We start from the raw sequence: 18,440 nt of genomic DNA, 5'->3' as shown, positions 1-18,440 counted from the left end.
GGAAAAAATTAGTGAGGTTCCCACCCTTCTTCTCTCTTATCCCCCTCACTCCTCTCCACTCTCCACGTGATCATAAAGGCATAAGGACAATGGAGGAGCAATAATGAGGATCAATAAAGGCATAAGGACATGGAGAAGATTCAACATTCTAAGGATCGCGTGGATACATGTTGAGGTTGAACACATGAACAGCTGAACATATCTCACTAGAGGAACTCAGACATCATGAATTCAATCTGGATCAAGGTGATTCAGTCATCAAGTTTTAATAATCATTATGATTCTATTCTTGGTATATTCCTGCATAAATTGTCAATGTTTTACATCAATCAAGGTCCTATAGCCCAATAAAATAGATATTACTTATAGACTACATAAAAGGTTATATAACAAGTAAATACATGTTTAAATTGTTATATGGGTGGAAAAACATGTAAAACCTGAGAAAGTGACATTTAAAATTATATATATGTCCGTGAAAAAGGGTCATACGAGGAAGAACTACAGTCAAGAGGTAAAGGTATTGAATTCCCTTTTTCATCGATGTGGAATATTGACGGATGTGAAATTGCATTGTTAAAACATAAATTTGTGCATCAATAAAAACCAAACAAGACTTGATTGAATTAATGATTAAAACATAGAAAAGTGCAAGTCGCAGTTGAATCCACAGAGAAATAAGTGTTATCGGATAAAATCTGCTCGTATGAACGATAATTTCAGAAAATTGAACGACGAATTGGGTTGAGAATTGTGAATTGACAGTGAAAACAGAATAGAGACTGGATAGCTCTACAAAAGATCCAAAATTATGTGAATTGAATCTATATCTGATGAGAAATTGAGAATTTAGAAATTGAAAGTTGGATATGGGGGAATTTCAATGAATTTAAAACAAAATTCAAAATCAAATGCTAAATTAAAACTAAAAATGCTTGGACTTTGATTGAAGACATGTGAACTAACCTTGGCGTGTGATTCGATCAGTCCAAACAAACTTGGATCCTGTTTATCCTCTTTGCAAAATCTAAGGTTCAAGCCCAAAGCATTATGTCGAACACCTTACTCCCGGCGCTTACTCGTGCCTCTCCAGTGGTGGGTCTCACTGTTAATGTGATTGGAAACACCACCAATCACTCCCTCGTCAAGAGACCACCGAGAGAGATCCACGAAAATGAGATTCGGATTCGACAAGAGGATCATCTTGTGATTTTTCCGATGAGCACATAAGGGGGAATGACGGCTTTTCTTAGCCAGCCAATCTTCCCTTAAGTGGGACAGACAGCCAGGATAGGGCCAAGTTCCCCTCAACAAGAGAGAAGAAGTGTATTCGCTTAAGCTTTAGTTGCATGCAATTGCCGACCATCTAATTGGCTGTGATCATAGAGAGAGAGTGAAAATAATGACTAGTATAATCTCTCTTTCTCCCTTCATATGTGCATGTGTATCACTGCTTAGCATGCTATCCGTGATACTTCTCTATCGTATGATTGTCTCTGATAAGAGATGATCACACGCCGCACACGCCTCGCACACAGCGCACTGTACCACTTAATTGACCACGCGTTGTCCTATAACTGCCCACCATGTACCCCGGTCACTTAAGTGATCGGGTGGACGTGGTCTTCCCGATCTGATGACCACCAGTAATCCTTATGCTTGCTGTCTGTGATGCTACCACATCGCCTGCCAATGTAAAGAAATGACATTAGTCCCACATGGATAAAATGTTGAGAACAATGGTAGATAAAATGTAAGAGCATTAAGCTCTTTTGGAAATATTTTGTGTGCGGCATGCATGCCATATGTGTGCCACATGCACCCATGTGGATGAAACTGTGCCCCTTGGCACTGTGCTTACAACCCCGCTTGGCAACCCTGCACACCATGGTGCCACGTGTGTCATTGTGCCAATGTGGCTCCAATGTGATGCCTGGCACCAAAAAATAATTTTAAAAATACTTTTATTTTAATAAACTTTATCCAAAATAGAAACACAAATAAATTAAAATGAGAAAATTCTGAAATAATAAGATTGGCATTAGATTTTTGCCCCCTTTGCGCTGGCATATCTCCCTATTGTCTGCTTCGAAGTCATTGAAATCTTCACCCAATTCTTCTATCCATGGAGGGCCTTGAATTCATTCATTCTGCATTTCAAATAAAGGACATTCACGTATTCAAACTCGGTGCCAAAATAGGCACCCTTGTCTAGTGCACCTAGGGGTAATTGCCTCCCACTGTAGTGTGTAATTGTCTCTTGCTCAAACAGTACTCTAAAAGAGGCCCTAATCAATGAAGAGATGATTGACTATGCCCCATAATCAAGTATGAATTTTGTTATATAGTCACACAATAAATTTATATTTTTGAATTGAATGTCCATAAGTTCAGATAATTATATTTTTTCTTATTTTTAAGGTATAAACTATGGTCCATTATATGAAAGGGGATGTTGGATAATCTGATGTTTGCATACGATATCTGATATTAAATATCAGTTTCTACAATAATGATATCTATTATTGGGCATTGGATTAGGCGGATATCACTTTTGTGCCTACAAAGTCTGATAGAGATATCAACATTAGCAGTATCCAATCATGCCGGGATGGGAAAATACTAGGTTCGGGCCATGAGATCGATAATTCATCTTGATCTAGCCATGTAGATCAGTCGAGTTAGACGATCACAATATGTAATCCAAGGCTCTATTTCATCCTTGACATAGGAAAGATCTGCTGAAAAATGACATCATCGATTGGATGAACATGCCCTTCAGTGCTAATCCACCAACAAACTAGCCATATCAAAAGGTTTGACCTGATTAATGAACCATGTCCAAATGACTATAGATCTCATTTCTTCATTGACACTTGGGATCTATCCATTGGACGAACATGCCCAACAGTAAATATCCACCAACAGATCAGACCAAATCAAAAGGTTTTATCTAATACATGGTCTATTATCAAATGATTGTAGTGATTGGATCAGTCCATGAGCTAGTTCAAGATCCAGCCCGCATGATCAGTCTACCACTAGATCAGATCAACCTTTTTTATATTCAGTTCCCTACATTCAGTTGCATCAATTAGTCTACTTAATACAGGATGGAAGTTCCTTGTTCGTACACGAAACCAAAATGTGATTTGTGTTCGTGTTCAGTTCGTTCTTGTGTTCATTCATGTTATATGGCATGCCCATTTCAAAATTCATAAAATAAATGCTATAGAAAAAAGTACATTAAAGATTTGATTCCCATGCCATAAGATAGTAATAAAATTATCCCTCTTGGGTCTTCGTTTCTCTATCATCCGTCCCGTCATCCGTCCCGAACCTTCCCCCTTTAATGGAGGTACTAGAATTCGAAGAGAACGAGAGAAGAGTGCGAGCTGTCGAGGAAGAGCTCACTGGCGATGTCTGCTACGCATTCTCCAGATTTCGATATCGGCGTAAGATCTTTTATCTCGTTTGATCTTCTTCTTCCTCCTCCGCTTGTTCTTCCGTTTTAATCTTGATTCATTTCGGTTCAGGTGTCATGGCAAACGAAGCAAGGGGCTGGGTGCGCAAATCAAACAAATGCAGATGATTTTGATATTTTTCTCTTTTTCTAGACCGCATTCTCATCTTTGGATCATGAATTCGATTCAGGGAGTATATTTTCGCTGATGCCGGGAACCTAGAGCAGTGCACCAAGTATCTCAATCAAACTCTCGTGGCCTTCGGGCTCGCGGCTTCTCTCGATCTTTTTTCAGCTGATCCGGTGCGTAGACCTGTTGAAAATTTGGTTTTTCGTTGGCCTAGCGGTGTTTGAGAAAAATCGTTGATGTTTTATTCGCAGGTTTCCATTGCTCGCACTTGTAATTGTATTTATTCACTTCTTCAACAAAGGCAACGCGACGTTGAGTTTAGGGAATCTTTCAATGAGCAGAGACAAAGGTCAGGACCTTCTACTTTGATTTTTTATGCCAGAATGTCTTCCGTTTGGTGCCCTTCCAACTCAGAATGGTGAAATATCTTATAATTAACCGGGTAAATAGATGGTCTAAACCTTTGATTCCCTATATAATGTGCGTATTTTACAGCTCGAGGGACACAATGAATGAATATGTAATCGGGGCATAATGAATGGCTTTTATCCTGGGAGTTGCGTGTTAAAACACTTGAAAAAAAATTTTAGGCTACCCTGTCAAATATGGACACAAACGATGAATATCATTCAATTTCAATCTCTCCTCATTTGCATTCTCTCTTTTAAAATTTGTTTGCAGAAGGCCAACATTTCTCCAAAAGATCATTTTTTTAGTGGCGGATGAATTTTCTGTTATCTGCCGAATTCGGGATAAAAACACGAGCCAATATTCTTGAAATTTTCAGGTTTCTTTCCGACGTTTCGAGATTGGAGGCAAAGATTGAAAGACTCGAGGGACAGTTGGCTGCGAAAGATAGGGAAATCGCTACAATAACTCGCACGGTGAACTGGGCCATTGTTATGAGCTTTTATCCTTATTATTCTCGAAGATTCATTTGTTTGACGCGCATTTTCATTCCATCAGGAAGCTAAAGCTAAATCAGCATTGAAAGGTCAAATTGATAAGCTTCAACAAGAACGAGATGAATTTCAGAAAATGGTCATTGGAAATCAGGTATGCAGGCGTAAAACTGCTTTTTTTCTTTCTGTTTTACTTCTCATCGACAGGACCGGCTGAAATCTCGAATGATGAGGTTTTCATTTATTTTTCCTTTTGAACTGTAAAAGCAAGTTCGCACGCAGCAAATTCACGAAATGAAGAAAAAAGAGAAGGAATATTTCAAGCTGCAGGTCTGTTCTCATTTCATACCCACGGATTGAATTCCATAGTTTATCCCACGACTGTAATTTCAGGAACGACTGAATCAAGTGCTGATGGAGAAAAAGAAAGAATCACGATCCGGCATGGAAATTATGAACTTGCTTCAGGTGATGTTAATACTCCCAACATATTTAATATTTTTTTGAAGAAATCAACATAGTGGATGTTGGATGCACTATGGGGTGTTCCCTGTGATATCATAATATGAGAACATGGAAATGATACGAGGGTTTCACATCTGAAAGCTTCCTTAGGGTTTGTATGAATTAAAAATATGTCCATGCATAATACATATCAAGACTCCAAAAGTTAGAGTGGCTGCGAATTTTACTAATTCATGATGGATACGAAGCAGAAAGAAGGCCGTCAACGTGGCACATGGAACGGGAAGAAGGCCGACAGTGATTTTTCTAAAATGATCGTATGGAATCCCTACCTAATTTATGTTTTGATTTTCATATATGCTGTTTATTCTTCCAAAGTTTACCCTTCTGCCAATCAGGTTGATGCGTACGAGCTGAAGACGCGCGAGCTCATGCAGGAGAACACTGATCTGAAAGCATTATTGCGGTCAATGCAGGTAGTTCTAAATCCTAAACTCTAAACCCAAAACCCTAAAACCTAAAACCCGAAACCCTTATGCTTTCCAGGCCGATATGCGCGACTTTCTAAATGCCCCAACGGCATCATCACATTTAAGTAGTTCGGCAAACCAGAACACAAATCCCGATTCTCCCAGGTCGCCAATGGGTGGGAGGACTGTAAGGGCTCGCCACTCCCCTTCGTTGACTTCCTCTCTGAGTCAACGTTGACCTTATGCATTGACTTTCATAGGACGTCTTTGACCTCCCATTCCACATGGCAAGAGATCAGATAGAAGAGTCCCTGCGCACCAAGATGAACTCCATCAAGGTCAGAGTCGTTGACTACGCACGTTGATGTTGACTTTTCAACTATATTGACTTTGTTTGTTGACTGTTCTTCGGGTTTAGTCTCGGATGGTACAGCTGCAAGACGCGCAAAAGGGCGCTGATGTGTCGTCGGAGGCGAGCGAGAGGGAGCTGGAGTTGGAAGCCCAGCTCGTGGAGGCGAGGAGCATTATCCAGGAACAGGTTCTCTAACAACCCATTAAGATCCATTAACACAGTCATTAACTGTTTATTAATCTAAGTCAACATTCTCCGTTGACTCATATTCGGTCGTTGCAGGCGTCGATGCTGTCCAAGCACGTTCAGAAATCCGATCTGCCGAGGTAAAATTCACTGCGTTGACTTTGACTGATGGAAGGCATCGTTAACTTTATTCTAAAACATGGGTTTTTTTAAAATGTATGTGTAGAAACGAGTAATCTCGGCCGTCGGATCTGTGGAGCTGGGGGTTAAAATACCGGCGAGGGTATTTCCGTCAGATGATCCGACGTGGCAGCTTTCTCATCGCGTCCTCTTGGAAGTTATTCGCACGTGGGCGTGCGAGGTCACGTGAGAATGGGGCTGGAGGTTAGGCCTAATTAATGTCGGTGCTTAGTGTATTAATGACAGGGATTCTTTAAAAGTGAGCTTTCACCGTCAAAGAAAACCCGTTCTCTCTCAACTTTCTCTCTCTTAAATCTTTGACCGCAGAGGCTCAAGAAGGAACAGCTAGTATGTGCAGACTCTGTTGGGAATGTGTCTGTCTCTCTCTAGTTTTTCTCTCTATGTGGGCCGGCATGTGAGGGTGGCAGCACTGAGTGTGCAGGCGGCGGTGCGCGAGGCTATGCGGGTGGACAGCTGTGCACGCAGCCGCTTGAGTGCCTGACTGCGCGCGGCCGTCGTGTGGACGGACCGCTGTGTGTGGCGATTGCTCGGACGATAGTGGAGTGCTAAGGGCGTGCGGGCGGTTGGCGCCACGCAGAAGTGGAGGAAGCTTCATGATCAGAACAGGGTGCAAGGAGGGCGGCCTCCTCTTAGCGGCAGCAACAGGCGGCAGCGATGGTTGCAGAGAGGAAACTAGGGCAATTCTCAAAAGAAAATTTTCAATTCCAAAAAATCACCAATAATCAATTACAGCATTGTCTTATTATTTATAGGCCTTGGAGGAATGAGAAAATAACGAGAAATTTAAAATGACTTTCAGAAATCAAATCAAATAATAAATAAAACTCGGATCCCGGGTCTGAGGTTGAGGATGGCGACATACCATGACGCAGGTCATCTCCTCCTGTGGTGGTGGTGTCACATCCGATGATGGGGCATGGTCATGTGCGCCACCAATGCGTCAAACAAATGAGTCTTTGATAATAATTATGATATAAGCTCATAACAGTGGGCCAGTTCACCGTGCGAGTTATTGTAGCGACAAACCTGAAAATTGTAAGAATATTCACTCGTGTTATGATCCCAAATTCTGCAGGTAACAGAAAATTCGTCCGACACTAAAAAAAATGATCTTTTGGAGAAATGTTGGCCTTCTGCAAACAAATTTTAAAAGAGAGAATGCATAAGAGGAGAGACATTTAATGATATTCATTTGTTTGTGTCCATATTTGACAGGGTAGCCTAAATTTTGTTCAAGCGGACTCGCAGGATAAATAGCCATTCATTATGCCCCGATTACATATTCATTCATTGCGTCCCCTGAACTATAAAAAATTCACATATATATGGGAATCAAAGGTTTGGACCATCTATTTACCCGATTAATAATAAGATATGCCACCATTCTGAGTAGGAAGGGCACCAAAAGGAAGTCATTCTGGCATAAAAAATCAAAGTAGAAGGCCCTGACCTTTGTCTCTGCTCATTGAAAGATTCCATAAACTCAACGTTCCGCTGCCTTTGTTGAAGAAGTGGATAAATGCAATTACAAGTGCGAGCAATGTGTTAGAGCTGGAGTATTTCCCAAGATCAAGAACAAGAAGGAGAAAGAAGAGGAGAAAGAGAAGCGAACATGAGAGAGGATGAGGGTAAGAGATTGTTGTTACTCCATCAAGAATATATTTACAATTGGTTGGTATTTATAATAATAATTGTAACATAAATATAGTTAGTTTCGATTACTTAATCATAGCCGTTATAACTTGTTATAATGGCTATGTTACATTTAATCCTTACCGCTAGATCTTTGCCTATCTATTTTTAATCCTGACCACTAGATGATCGTATCCTATCCGCTAGTTTCTCATAACAAGTGTAGGATATGTGTTCAATTCTTACTAGCTAATCTGATTAAGTGTCCTATGTGGAGGTCGATCTGGATGCTGATGTGGCTCCGAGACCTGACGTGGGGCCAACTTTCCAACTACCTTATCACCCCTCGGCAAGCTCAATGGCGGAGACTCGGAGATGTTGAGCTTGCCTCTCAACATGAGGAACCGTGACCTGGGAAGTGGCTTGGTCAACGCATCAGCCAGTTGTCCTTCGCTCCTGATGAACCTGATATGGATATTTTTGTTGGCAACTTGCTCCCACACAAAATGGAAGTCAATTTTAATATGTTTGGTCCTGGCATGGAATACTTGGTTTGTTGCAAGATATGTGGCGCCGATAAAGTCACACCATAACACTGGGCTACTTGCTGGTGTGAGATGAATTTCTTTCAGGAGTGATTGTATCCATAAAATCTCTGATACCCAATTCGCTAACGCCTTATACTCTGCTTTGGTAATTGAATGAGCAACAACAGGTTACTTCTTAGAACTCCAAGAAATAATATTTTTTCCCATGTAAAGCAAAAATGCCCCTTTTGATCATCGGTCTATACTGTCACTTGCCCAATCTGCATCGCTAAAAGCATTTAGGGTAAAACAAGAATCTTGATGAATAAGTAACCCACATAAGATACTACCTTTCAAATATTGCAGAAGATGCTTCAGAGCTTGCCAATCACTATTGGTTGGTGAATGCATCTTCTGGCAGGCTTTGTTTACTGAAAAGGCAATATCTGGTCGGGTGAGTGAAATACTGAAGTGATCCCACAATTTGACAATACAAAGTGTCATCTATAGAAGTGTTGAAATCTTGTGTGGAAGGAGACACTACACAAGAAGTAGAAGAAGACTTATAGTGTTGCATTTTGTGAAGTGGAGGATAGAAGCAAATGTATTTAGATTGTGATAGAACATAACCTTTTTCATGTTTAATAAATTCAATACCGAGAAAATAATGTGCAACACCTAGATCCTTAATAGCAAATTTAGTGTTTAGTAGTTTCACAAGATTAGAAATTTCAAGTTTACTTGGACATATGATCAAAATGTTGTCAACATAGATCAAAATAAATATGGGCTCATTTGCAGTTTGAAGAACAATGAAGCGTCTGTTTTGGAACCAATAAATCCAAGATCAGAAAGAAATAGTGTAAGTTTAGTGAACCATGCTCGGGGAGTCTGTTTAAGATCGTAGATTGATTTATGCTGATGACATACATTGGTGTGGATACAACTTATCTTTGAAACCAGCTGGTTGTTCCATGCCGATGGTCTCTTGTAAATTGCCATGCAGGAATGCATTAGATACATTTAATTGATGTAAGTGCCATCTGCTGCTAATGGCTAATGACAAAAGTAGATGAAGGTTGTATGCTTAATGACTGGACTGAAGGTTTCATTAAATTCAAACCCTTCCTTCTGGTTATATCCTTTTGCAATCAGGCATGCTTTGTATTCATCCAATGACATGAAAGTTTGAATTTCTAGGCACTAATGTCCAAGTATTATTGGAAATTAGAGCTCAATATTCATTGTCCATTGCATCCATCCAATCTGGATTTTTGGATGCAGCAAAAAAGGATGTCGACTCAACAGTTTCAGCATGATTGGAGATAAAAACGAGGTAGTGGATGTTTAATGTAACACGTGTTAAGAGTTTTACTGTGGGAATGGTCACAATCATTCACTTGATCAGTAACCTGACACACTTTCCGAAGAGGTTTAGTTTTCATAAGAATACGAGGTTCAGGAATATAATCAAGGGTGGACATTATCTCAGGATATTCCTGTAACATAGGTACTGATTTCATTTTTACAGTAGACAAAGTCACATAAAGTGAATTATGACCAGATATTGATGTTGGGGTATCAATGTTACCAGTGGTTTCTTCTGTTGTGGGCTCATCAAATAAAATTACATATGGGTTACCCATGTCTGTACTTTAGGTATGATAGATGGTACACTCGAAACTGATGGAGTAGTTCCAAGGATACCAGGACTATCACTTAATGTATTTGATAAGCCCAAAAATGATGTGTAAACACGTCGTTGATTGAGCGTTTAGACTTATACAATAAAAATTTATAAATACCCATAATCACTAAATACAGAGTATAGAGAAAGCAAGGGGTCGAACCACAGGGAGGCAGCAAGCAAGAATTTTATCCAATTTTTAATAAATTAATTCAAGAATGAATTAACTTTGCAATTAATAAACCTTAATTATACTTAATGATGTTTTTAATTAATCAAAATTAAGTAAAAACTTAATTTTGATTTTAAATATTTTCGGTCAAAAAGCTCAAAATAGGATAATTTTTATTACAAAATCAGATTAATTCTAATTATCAATTTCCCAATTATTATAAAATTTTAAGACAATTTTTATGAATTAAAATTGGGAATTTAATAATCGAGAAGGGGGTTTTGAAATTGGACTTCAAGATGGACGAATTTTTGGGTGAAATTTTATATTTAGGTTTTTTATATATTGAATTAAATCTCCAAAAAATCGATTGAGAAATCTGGAGAGAGAAAATAGACGAATTAACCTAGAGAGAGAAAGTGCAGAATTTTGGGAAAAGGTAAAATCTGACCTTAATTTAAAAATCTAAAAATGTGAAGAATTGTTCCAAATCTATTTAAAACTAAAGATTAAAAATCAGATCTCAAATCAGACTCAAATTGCAACGCTAATTTCATTCAAAACAACTTCTAGGGCATGTACATTTCGCCCATGCCAAGGCGTTTTAGAATCTCTCAAGAAGAAGTTCAAAATACAAATCAGAAACTTACAACTTTGAATGCTGAATCAATATCTGTCGACTTCCAAAGCAACTCATGCGTCCTTCCAGGCCAAATCCTTGGGGAGAGCTTCAAAAACGTAACATTTGCCTTTTTCCAGACCTCTCTTTAAATATCCAACCGTTTGCATTGTAGAGGGGGAAAAGACAAACATACCCTCAAAATTTCAGCTCAATCGGACCGCTATATCTCAAGATATCGTCGTTTTACTGAGGATTAATCCTAGCCGTTGGATTAATTTATCTCTCCTCCAAGAAACTAGGAAATGGCATTTTTCGATTGGTTGCCACATTTTTTCTCATTTTCCCCCTTCTCAAAATGCGTTCTGACACATCGTTGTCTGCGTCCGCAGCGCGCAATCATTGGATAATTGATGCTCCCTTTGAATGGCTAAAAATAAGCCACGTCACCCTCATGTTTTCGTTATTTTAGAAAAAATCAGAAAAAGACAAAAGGAGGTAAACTTATCGTATTTTTAATGTAAGTGGAATCGATTGTCGCGTGCATTTACTGCACGCGGCTACTCGATATGCATACGAGGAATCTATTAATATTTATAAATGCGGAATCGATTTCCACATGCAGTTAATGCATGCGGTCATTGATTCCCCAGTCATTATCATGCGAAAAGGATTTTGTAAAAAATATAACTGCACGTGTGTCGGTTGTCGCGCGCATTAAATGCATGCGGCGAATCAACGCGATACGAATCATTTGAGCCAACGATTTGTTCGTTATGGTGCTTCCAATCATTTGCTCGAATTTTAGGGCGAATGACGTGGACGCCATAAATAATAAAAAAAACATATTTTAAATGCTAGATAAATAAAGTATATTCTTTAAATTCTTAAAAATCATTTCTTGGCTATAGAATGGTCAAAAAATTATATAAAAATATGGAAAAATTCCAAAAAAATTTAGAGAACACTTACCAACCTTTAGACAAGTATTTTAAGCCCTGTAAAAAAATATTTCTTCAATGAAATGAGGTTAAATACCATATCAAAATACTGTAAATTTAGAAATAACAATAAAATCAAAATGTATATAATTTTTCTCCATTTGTATATGATAACATGCAAATATGGTCATTAAAACACATAAATATAATGTAAAATTAATCAATTAAACATATCAATTTCCAAGTTATCAGTATTAGACGCAAATGGGAAATTATTTTCATAAAAGATAAACATGATGGGAAATAAAAAGTTTTCCTATGTTCAGAGAAAAGCACCTGTATCCCACATGTGGAGAACTACAACCATGAAGACATACTTTTCTTGCTTGGGATCAAGCTTGGTATTAGAGCCAGGAGCAAGCATCAACGTGATGGGAGAAAGCTCTGCGAGAGCATTTGCTTCAACAAATAATCTGTCTACAACAGCCAGGAGACAAGTCCCTATCATAATTCCTAGGGGAGGAATGGTGTTGAGAAAGCTCAACAATGAAAATTTTGAATCTGGAAAAGCGCCATGATTTCGCTTCAAAATGGGTACGACCTTATGCGTTTTATTGAAGAATTTTCTCCACATGTTACCATTGCAGACAATCATGGAAATATCATCGAGAATCCAATATTCAAGAAATGGTGGAAGACTGACCAACAAGTTCTTGGATTTCTTCATCAAAATATTTACGACTCGGTCACTCCATACATCAGCAGAGCTAGAACCACAAAGGAAGCCTGGGAAAAATTAGAAAGCATTTTCGCTAGGTGGGATCAAGAGCGCATAATGGACCTTCAATGACAATTCCACAACACGAGAAAAGGCACAATGAGCACTAATGAATATGTTAGGCATTTTAGATTAGTTGTGGAAGCTTTAGAAGCAGTTTGGCAACCTCCACACCAGTTAACTAGAATCAACATTTTTCTAAGAGGCATTGGCTCAACGTACGCCCTTTGTGGTTAGCATAAATGCTAACGTTGGACATCTCAAGTTTGATGAAATCATCACCAATCTGAAAAGCACATGACGCCTACCTCAAGTTTTCACAAGAAGAGGAAAATGCTGCATTTCCTCAAATAGCAAACAATGCTCAAACTCAGAAAGCACAATCATCGTATACAAAGAAATAATATGGTGGTACTTGCGGATTCACTCAGTATCGTGGGCGAGGAAGAGGCAGGAATCAGATATTCCAACCTCGGTGCCAGCTCTGCTCAGAATTTGCATATAGGGCTAAAGAATGTCCAAAACTTCAACAAAATTGTCCAAGCTGGAAACCATCATCTAATCGAGAGGCTGAGAGATTGTTGTTAATCCATCAAGAATATCTTTACAATTGGTTGGTATTTATAATAATAATTGAAACATAATATAGTTAGTTTTGAAAGTTTAATCATAGCCATTATAACTTGTTATAACGGCTATGTTACGTTTACTCCTGACCGCTAGATCTTTTCCTGTCTATTTTTAATCCTGACCACTAGATGATCCTATATTTAATCCTATCTGCTGGTTTCTCATAAACAGTGTAGGATACATTTTCAATTCTTACTAGCTAATCTAATTAAGTGTCCTACGTGGAGGTCGAGCTGGATGCTGATGTGGCTTTGAGTCCCGATGTGGTGTTGAGTTTCCAACTCCCTTATCACAATGGAGACCTGGGAATAAAACATCAGCGATTTTTCTCAAACACAGCTGCACACAGGAAAACACAGCTGCACACAGCTGCACACAGGTCTACGCATCGGATCAGCAGAAAAACAATCAAGAGAAGCCGCGAAACAGAAGGTCACCAGAGTAGGGATTGCCCGTCTCGATACCAGTATCGGATTATGGTATCGGGACCAAAAATCAGATTATGCTTTACTGTATACCAAAAATCAAATTTTCGGTATCCATTTTTTCCGATATCCAGATATCGGTTGCTACAGTACTGATATCCGATATCGATATCCGTCTCGATGTCGTCATCCGCCTGTCTCTCTGGGCGGATGACGATATCGGATATCGAAGTTGGATATTGGATTCCAATATCTAACTTAGAAGGGTTGTATAAAAATATAATTAAATCGTCATAATGCAACGATTGGAGAAGATTTACTAATTTATAACTGTATTTATTGAATGAGTAAACAATATGATAAATATGTCGGATATTGAATGCCGCATACCGGATATCGGACAAACAATCATTGCACCATAGTTTGATTGAGATACTTGGTGCACTGCTCTAGGTTCCCGGCATCAGAGAATATATACTCCCTGAATCGAACTCACGATCCACAGATGAAAATGCGGTCTAGAAAAGGAGATAAATATCAAAATCGTATGCATTTGTTTGATTTGCGCACCCCGCTCCTTGCTTCGTTTGCCATGACCCCTGAGACGAAATGAATCAAGATTAAAACGGAAGAACAAGCAGAGGAAGAAGAAGATCAAACGAGATTGATAGAAACGAGTAATCTCGGCCGTCGGATCTGTGGAGCCGAGGGTTAAGGGACCAGCGAGGGTATTTCCGTCAGATCATCCGACGTGGCAGCTTTCTCGTCGCGTCCTAATGGAAGTTATTCGCACGCGCGCACGTGCGAGGTCACGTGAGAATGGGGACTCGCAGTTAGGCAGAATTAATGCGGGTACTTAGCGTATTAATGAGAGTGATTTTTTAAACGCGAGCTTTGACCGTCAATTTTCTGTCTCTCTCTACTTTCTCTCTCTAAAATCTTTGACCGCGGAGGCTCGGGAAGGAACGGCTAGTACACGTAGACTCCGTTAGGGATGTGTCTATCTCTCTCTAGTTTCTCTCTCTATGTGGGCCGGCATGTGAGGGTGGCAGCGCTTGGCTTTCTCTTGTCAGCCCTCCCAAATAGGTTCTCCCTACAGCCTCTGAGTCAGGTAGCCTTCGAGAGATAGAGATAGATATAGAGAGAGAGACATGAAGAGAGAGAGAAGTACAGACAGAGAGAGAGATGGAAAAAGAGACTCGGAGTGAGAGATAGAAATAGAGACAGACAGAGAGAGAAAGAGAGAGAGATAGAGAGGGAGGAGACAGAGAGTAAGATAAACATAAAGAGAATGAGGTGGAAAGAGAGAATAGGAGTGAGAGATAGAAGTAGAGACAAGACAGTGAGAGAAAGAGACATACACGCAGACTCGCAGAGAGAAAGGAGACAGATAGCAAAAAAGACAGAGAGAACGGGGGACAGATAGCAAAATACAAAGAGAGAGAGAGATAGAGTCAGACAGAGATAGCCAGATAGATAGATAGATAGATATATAGAAATAGAGACACAGATAGATGCATATAGAGACATACAGAGAGAGATAGATCGAAATAGAGATACAGAGAGAGATAGATACAAAAAGGGACATATTGAGACTACAGAGAGAGATAGATCGAAATAGAGACATACAGAGAGAGAGAGATCGAAATAGAGACATACACGGAAAGATAGATACAAATAGAGACATACAGAGAGAGATAGATCTAAATAGAGACATACAGAGAGATAGATCTAAATAGAGAGACAGAGATTGATAGAGGAATAAAGAGATAGAGAGATAGAAATAGAGACACTGAGATAGATGGATACAAAAAGAGACCCAGAGAGATAGATAGATAGATACAAATAGATACACAAAGAGACATACAAAAGAGACACTGAGAGATATAGAGACACAGAGAGAGAGAGAGAGAGAGATACAAATAGAGGCACAGAGAGATAGATATAGAGATCAGAGAGAGATAGGAATAAAGACACACAGAGAGATAAAAATAAAGATGAGAGAGAGAGAGAGACAGACAGAAAGAGGGACTCAAGAGAGATATAAAGAGAGGAACGAGAGAGAGAGGGAGAGAAGCTGGGAAAGAGGTAAGAGAGAGAACGAGAAGAAGCCTTGCATGGCGGCGGATAGAACACGCCACGTGTCGGAGAGCCCTCCCAAAAGAGTTACGCTGTGCCCGCGGGAGCAGACGGATTAACCGAGTTCAGCTCCCCCGCGCTCGCAAACTCGGTCAAGCCCAGTCAAGATGGCCGCCCACTCCCGCCCGTGGAAAGCTTCCACTTGCTCTCATCTCTCTCTCCTCTCCCTCTATTCTTTTTCCCTTTCAAATAATCGGCTTTTCAGACATTTTCCTCTTCTCTCTTAAACTCTCTCTCGAGAGCCCTTCCCAACTCTCTCCATTTCTTCTTCTTCTTCTTCTACTTCTTCTTCTTCGAAGAGGGTGATGGACTGGCTAACTTTCTCTCTCTCTCACCAGCCATGTCTGATGGACGCGTTCGGAGGGGGGTCGCAGGAGAACGGTGATCATCTCTTCGTTTTTTGCTCTTCTTTTTTCTACTTATCGCGGTTTTCTGAGGTGCGTGTTAATGGCGGTTCAGGCGGGGAGGGGAGAGAAGAGAGCGTTTCGGGGGGCCCGAAGTTAGAGGACTTTCTCGGCGGCGGCGGGCGGTTCTCCGGCGAGGCGGCGGCGGCGCCGCCCGGCGGTGGTATTTACGACTCCGAGCTGAAGAACATCGCCGCCGGGTTCTTGCGCTGCTCTGATCAGTCCGACGCAGAAGAGAAATCCAAGGCGGTGGCCGCGCCGCCTGAGCAGAAGAAGGCGGTGGACACCTTCGGCCAAAGAACCTCCGTCTATCGCGGTGTCACACGGTCTCTTAATCTAAATCTCCGATTATAATCGAAGTTAGTCGGCTAATAGAGATTTAAGAGAGGTTAACGATGATGGATTGTTCTCAGGCACCGGTGGACGGGGCGGTACGAGGCGCATCTCTGGGATAACAGCTGCAGGAGAGAAGGGCAGAGCCGCAAGGGGCGGCAAGGTGCCACCTTTTCTCTCTCTAGAGTTTCTCTCTCTAGAGGTTCTTCTTCTGCTTGTTGCGTTTAATCTGACGTGGGGTTGTCCTCCTCTGAATCTATGTACTTGCTGGGGGGGATTCACCTGGAGGCAGTGTATCTGGGTGAGTGAGTTTGGGGCAGCTTTTCTTTGCTTTCCTTGTGCTCGCAGGGCTATAGCGTTATCGTTTCTTTCTCGCTTCGATAGGGGGGTACGATAAGGAGGAGAAGGCCGCGAGGGCTTACGATCTCGCCGCGCTCAAGTACTGGGGCCCCTCCACCACTATCAACTTCCCTGTACTCCACTATCATCATCCCTCTTCATCCCCTCTTCCTTCTCGTTGTTCTTCTTGTTTGTGAATTAGGGTTTGCTCTTGGGTTTCAGGTTTCCAACTACGAGAAGGAGCTGGAGGAGATGAAGAACATGACCAGACAGGAGTTTGTCGCCTCGTTGAGGAGGTTTTTCGCATTTGGGTTTGATCTTATCCAGAGTTTTTAGCCGTCAGTCTCACTGATCTTCCCATGGTCTCTGCAGGAAGAGCAGTGGCTTCTCTAGGGGCGTTTCTATGTACAGAGGTGTAACCAGGTGCAGTCATCATCATCATCATTATAACCATCTTCTTTACTTGGAGTCATCATCATCATGATGGTATAAGTGGGTTTGGTTGCAGGCACCATCAGCATGGGAGATGGCAAGCGAGGATAGGGAGGGTGACGGGGAACAAAGATCTCTATCTGGGCACTTTCGGTGAGCGACATGCAATCACATAACATGATAAAATCCCCATCTCTCTCTCTAAAATTACCCGAAAAAAAATCCCTAACTATCAGGGACGGAGGAAGAAGCGGCGGAGGCCTACGACATCGCGGCGATCAAATTCCGAGGACTTAACGCGGTGACCAACTTCGACATGAGCCGCTACGACGTGAAGAGCATCCTCGCCAGCAATCTCCCCATCGGGGGGATGGCCGCGAGGAACCAAATCAAGGGTCCAGATTCCTCCCCGGACGGATCAACCCAGATCGACGGCCGCGATTCTCCGGCGAGCCACCACCTCTTCGCGCTACCAACCCCCCACCACGACTACTGGTCAATGCTAGCGCTCCACCACGCGCCGCCGCAGCCGCCGCCGTTGACTTGCCCCGATCTCTATTCCCCCGCAGTCAACGTCGACTTCGCCGCCGCTAACGTTTTTCTTAACAGCGCCGGTATAGGGCAGCAGTTGGCGGGTAACGGCGGGTGGGGCGGCGGCGCCGCCGTCGGGAGCTCGAACGAGGTTTCTGGGTACGGCGGCGGGTGGGCGGCGGCGCCGGCGCCGGCGCCGGCGCCGCCGGCCACGGCGAAGACGAGCTATGGGTTCTTTCAAACGCCGATATTTGGGATAGAGTGAGAAAGGACTAACCAGGGGGATGTAGTTTTGGCCGTTCTCGTCTTCTCTCTCTTGTCTTTTTTTTAATGCTTCTCTGCTAACACCAATCAGCTATCAGCCTGCTGAATCTCTAATACAGTCACACTCATCTTCGTTCTTTTTCTCTCTCTCTGGCTCTCTTTTTTCTGGTGCTTTCTTCCCTCTCCTTTCGTGTCAGGAGAAGTGGAGAGAACTCGATGGAGACGTCTACGTCAACAGTGAATCAGCCCACAAAAGCCCCCCACCGTTCTTCGTTTCGAGGTAGAGAGAGAAAGTGAGATATATATGGCGAGATGAAAACTAAATACAGATGAGGAAGATAGAGTGAGACGTATGGAAGAGCTGGAGATGGTAGAGATCAAGACTTTAGATTGAGAGAGAGATGAAAGGATAGATGAA

At 41.4% G+C, this 18,440-nt stretch overlaps 2 protein-coding genes across 2 annotated transcripts; both read left to right on the top strand.

Annotated features, from left to right (window-relative positions):
- The first annotated feature begins 3,353 nt into the window (after positions 1 to 3,353).
- On the top strand, positions 3,354 to 6,548 carry LOC144713259 (Afadin/alpha-actinin-binding protein). The gene is made up of 15 exons (XM_078587820.1): positions 3,354 to 3,455; positions 3,537 to 3,565; positions 3,655 to 3,766; positions 3,845 to 3,942; positions 4,381 to 4,477; positions 4,560 to 4,649; positions 4,763 to 4,825; positions 4,889 to 4,963; positions 5,212 to 5,277; positions 5,359 to 5,436; positions 5,507 to 5,617; positions 5,691 to 5,768; positions 5,849 to 5,968; positions 6,065 to 6,108; positions 6,195 to 6,548. The coding sequence occupies exons 1-15, from the start codon at positions 3,420 to 3,422 to the stop codon at positions 6,202 to 6,204; spliced, it is 1,107 nt and encodes a 368-aa protein (XP_078443946.1). The 5' UTR covers positions 3,354 to 3,419; the 3' UTR covers positions 6,205 to 6,548.
- Positions 6,549 to 15,911: 9,363 nt separating this feature from the next.
- LOC144713283 (AP2-like ethylene-responsive transcription factor AIL5) lies at positions 15,912 to 18,161 on the top strand. Its single transcript, XM_078587843.1, has 9 exons — positions 15,912 to 16,100; positions 16,179 to 16,449; positions 16,537 to 16,619; positions 16,749 to 16,757; positions 16,841 to 16,929; positions 17,018 to 17,091; positions 17,168 to 17,218; positions 17,304 to 17,380; positions 17,464 to 18,161. The coding sequence occupies exons 1-9, from the start codon at positions 16,025 to 16,027 to the stop codon at positions 18,021 to 18,023; spliced, it is 1,290 nt and encodes a 429-aa protein (XP_078443969.1). The 5' UTR covers positions 15,912 to 16,024; the 3' UTR covers positions 18,024 to 18,161.
- Positions 18,162 to 18,440: the final 279 nt, after the last annotated feature.

Source organism: Wolffia australiana, chromosome 15 (genome assembly GCF_029677425.1).
Source record: "Wolffia australiana isolate 7733 chromosome 15, ASM2967742v1".
Taxonomy (NCBI): domain Eukaryota; kingdom Viridiplantae; phylum Streptophyta; class Magnoliopsida; order Alismatales; family Araceae; genus Wolffia; species Wolffia australiana.
The sequence above is the reverse complement of the archived record's forward strand: the minus strand, read 5'-3'. Positions and strand labels throughout refer to the sequence as shown.

What these genes read in the sequence shown, in the direction of transcription:
- LOC144713259 (XM_078587820.1), top strand. Translation starts at nt 3,420, where the DNA reads ATGTCTGCTACGCATTCTCCAGATTTCGATATCGGC. An exon ending in TCGCTACAATAACTCGCACG is followed by an intron (nt 4,478 to 4,559) that starts GTGAACTGGGCC and finishes TCATTCCATCAG; the next exon opens with GAAGCTAAAGCTAAATCAGC. An exon ending in CCAAGATGAACTCCATCAAG is followed by an intron (nt 5,769 to 5,848) that starts GTCAGAGTCGTT and finishes CTTCGGGTTTAG; the next exon opens with TCTCGGATGGTACAGCTGCA.
- LOC144713283 (XM_078587843.1), top strand. Translation starts at nt 16,025, where the DNA reads ATGGACTGGCTAACTTTCTCTCTCTCTCACCAGCCATGTCTGATGGAC. An exon ending in GTCTATCGCGGTGTCACACG is followed by an intron (nt 16,450 to 16,536) that starts GTCTCTTAATCT and finishes GATTGTTCTCAG; the next exon opens with GCACCGGTGGACGGGGCGGT. An exon ending in TCTCTATCTGGGCACTTTCG is followed by an intron (nt 17,381 to 17,463) that starts GTGAGCGACATG and finishes CCTAACTATCAG; the next exon opens with GGACGGAGGAAGAAGCGGCG.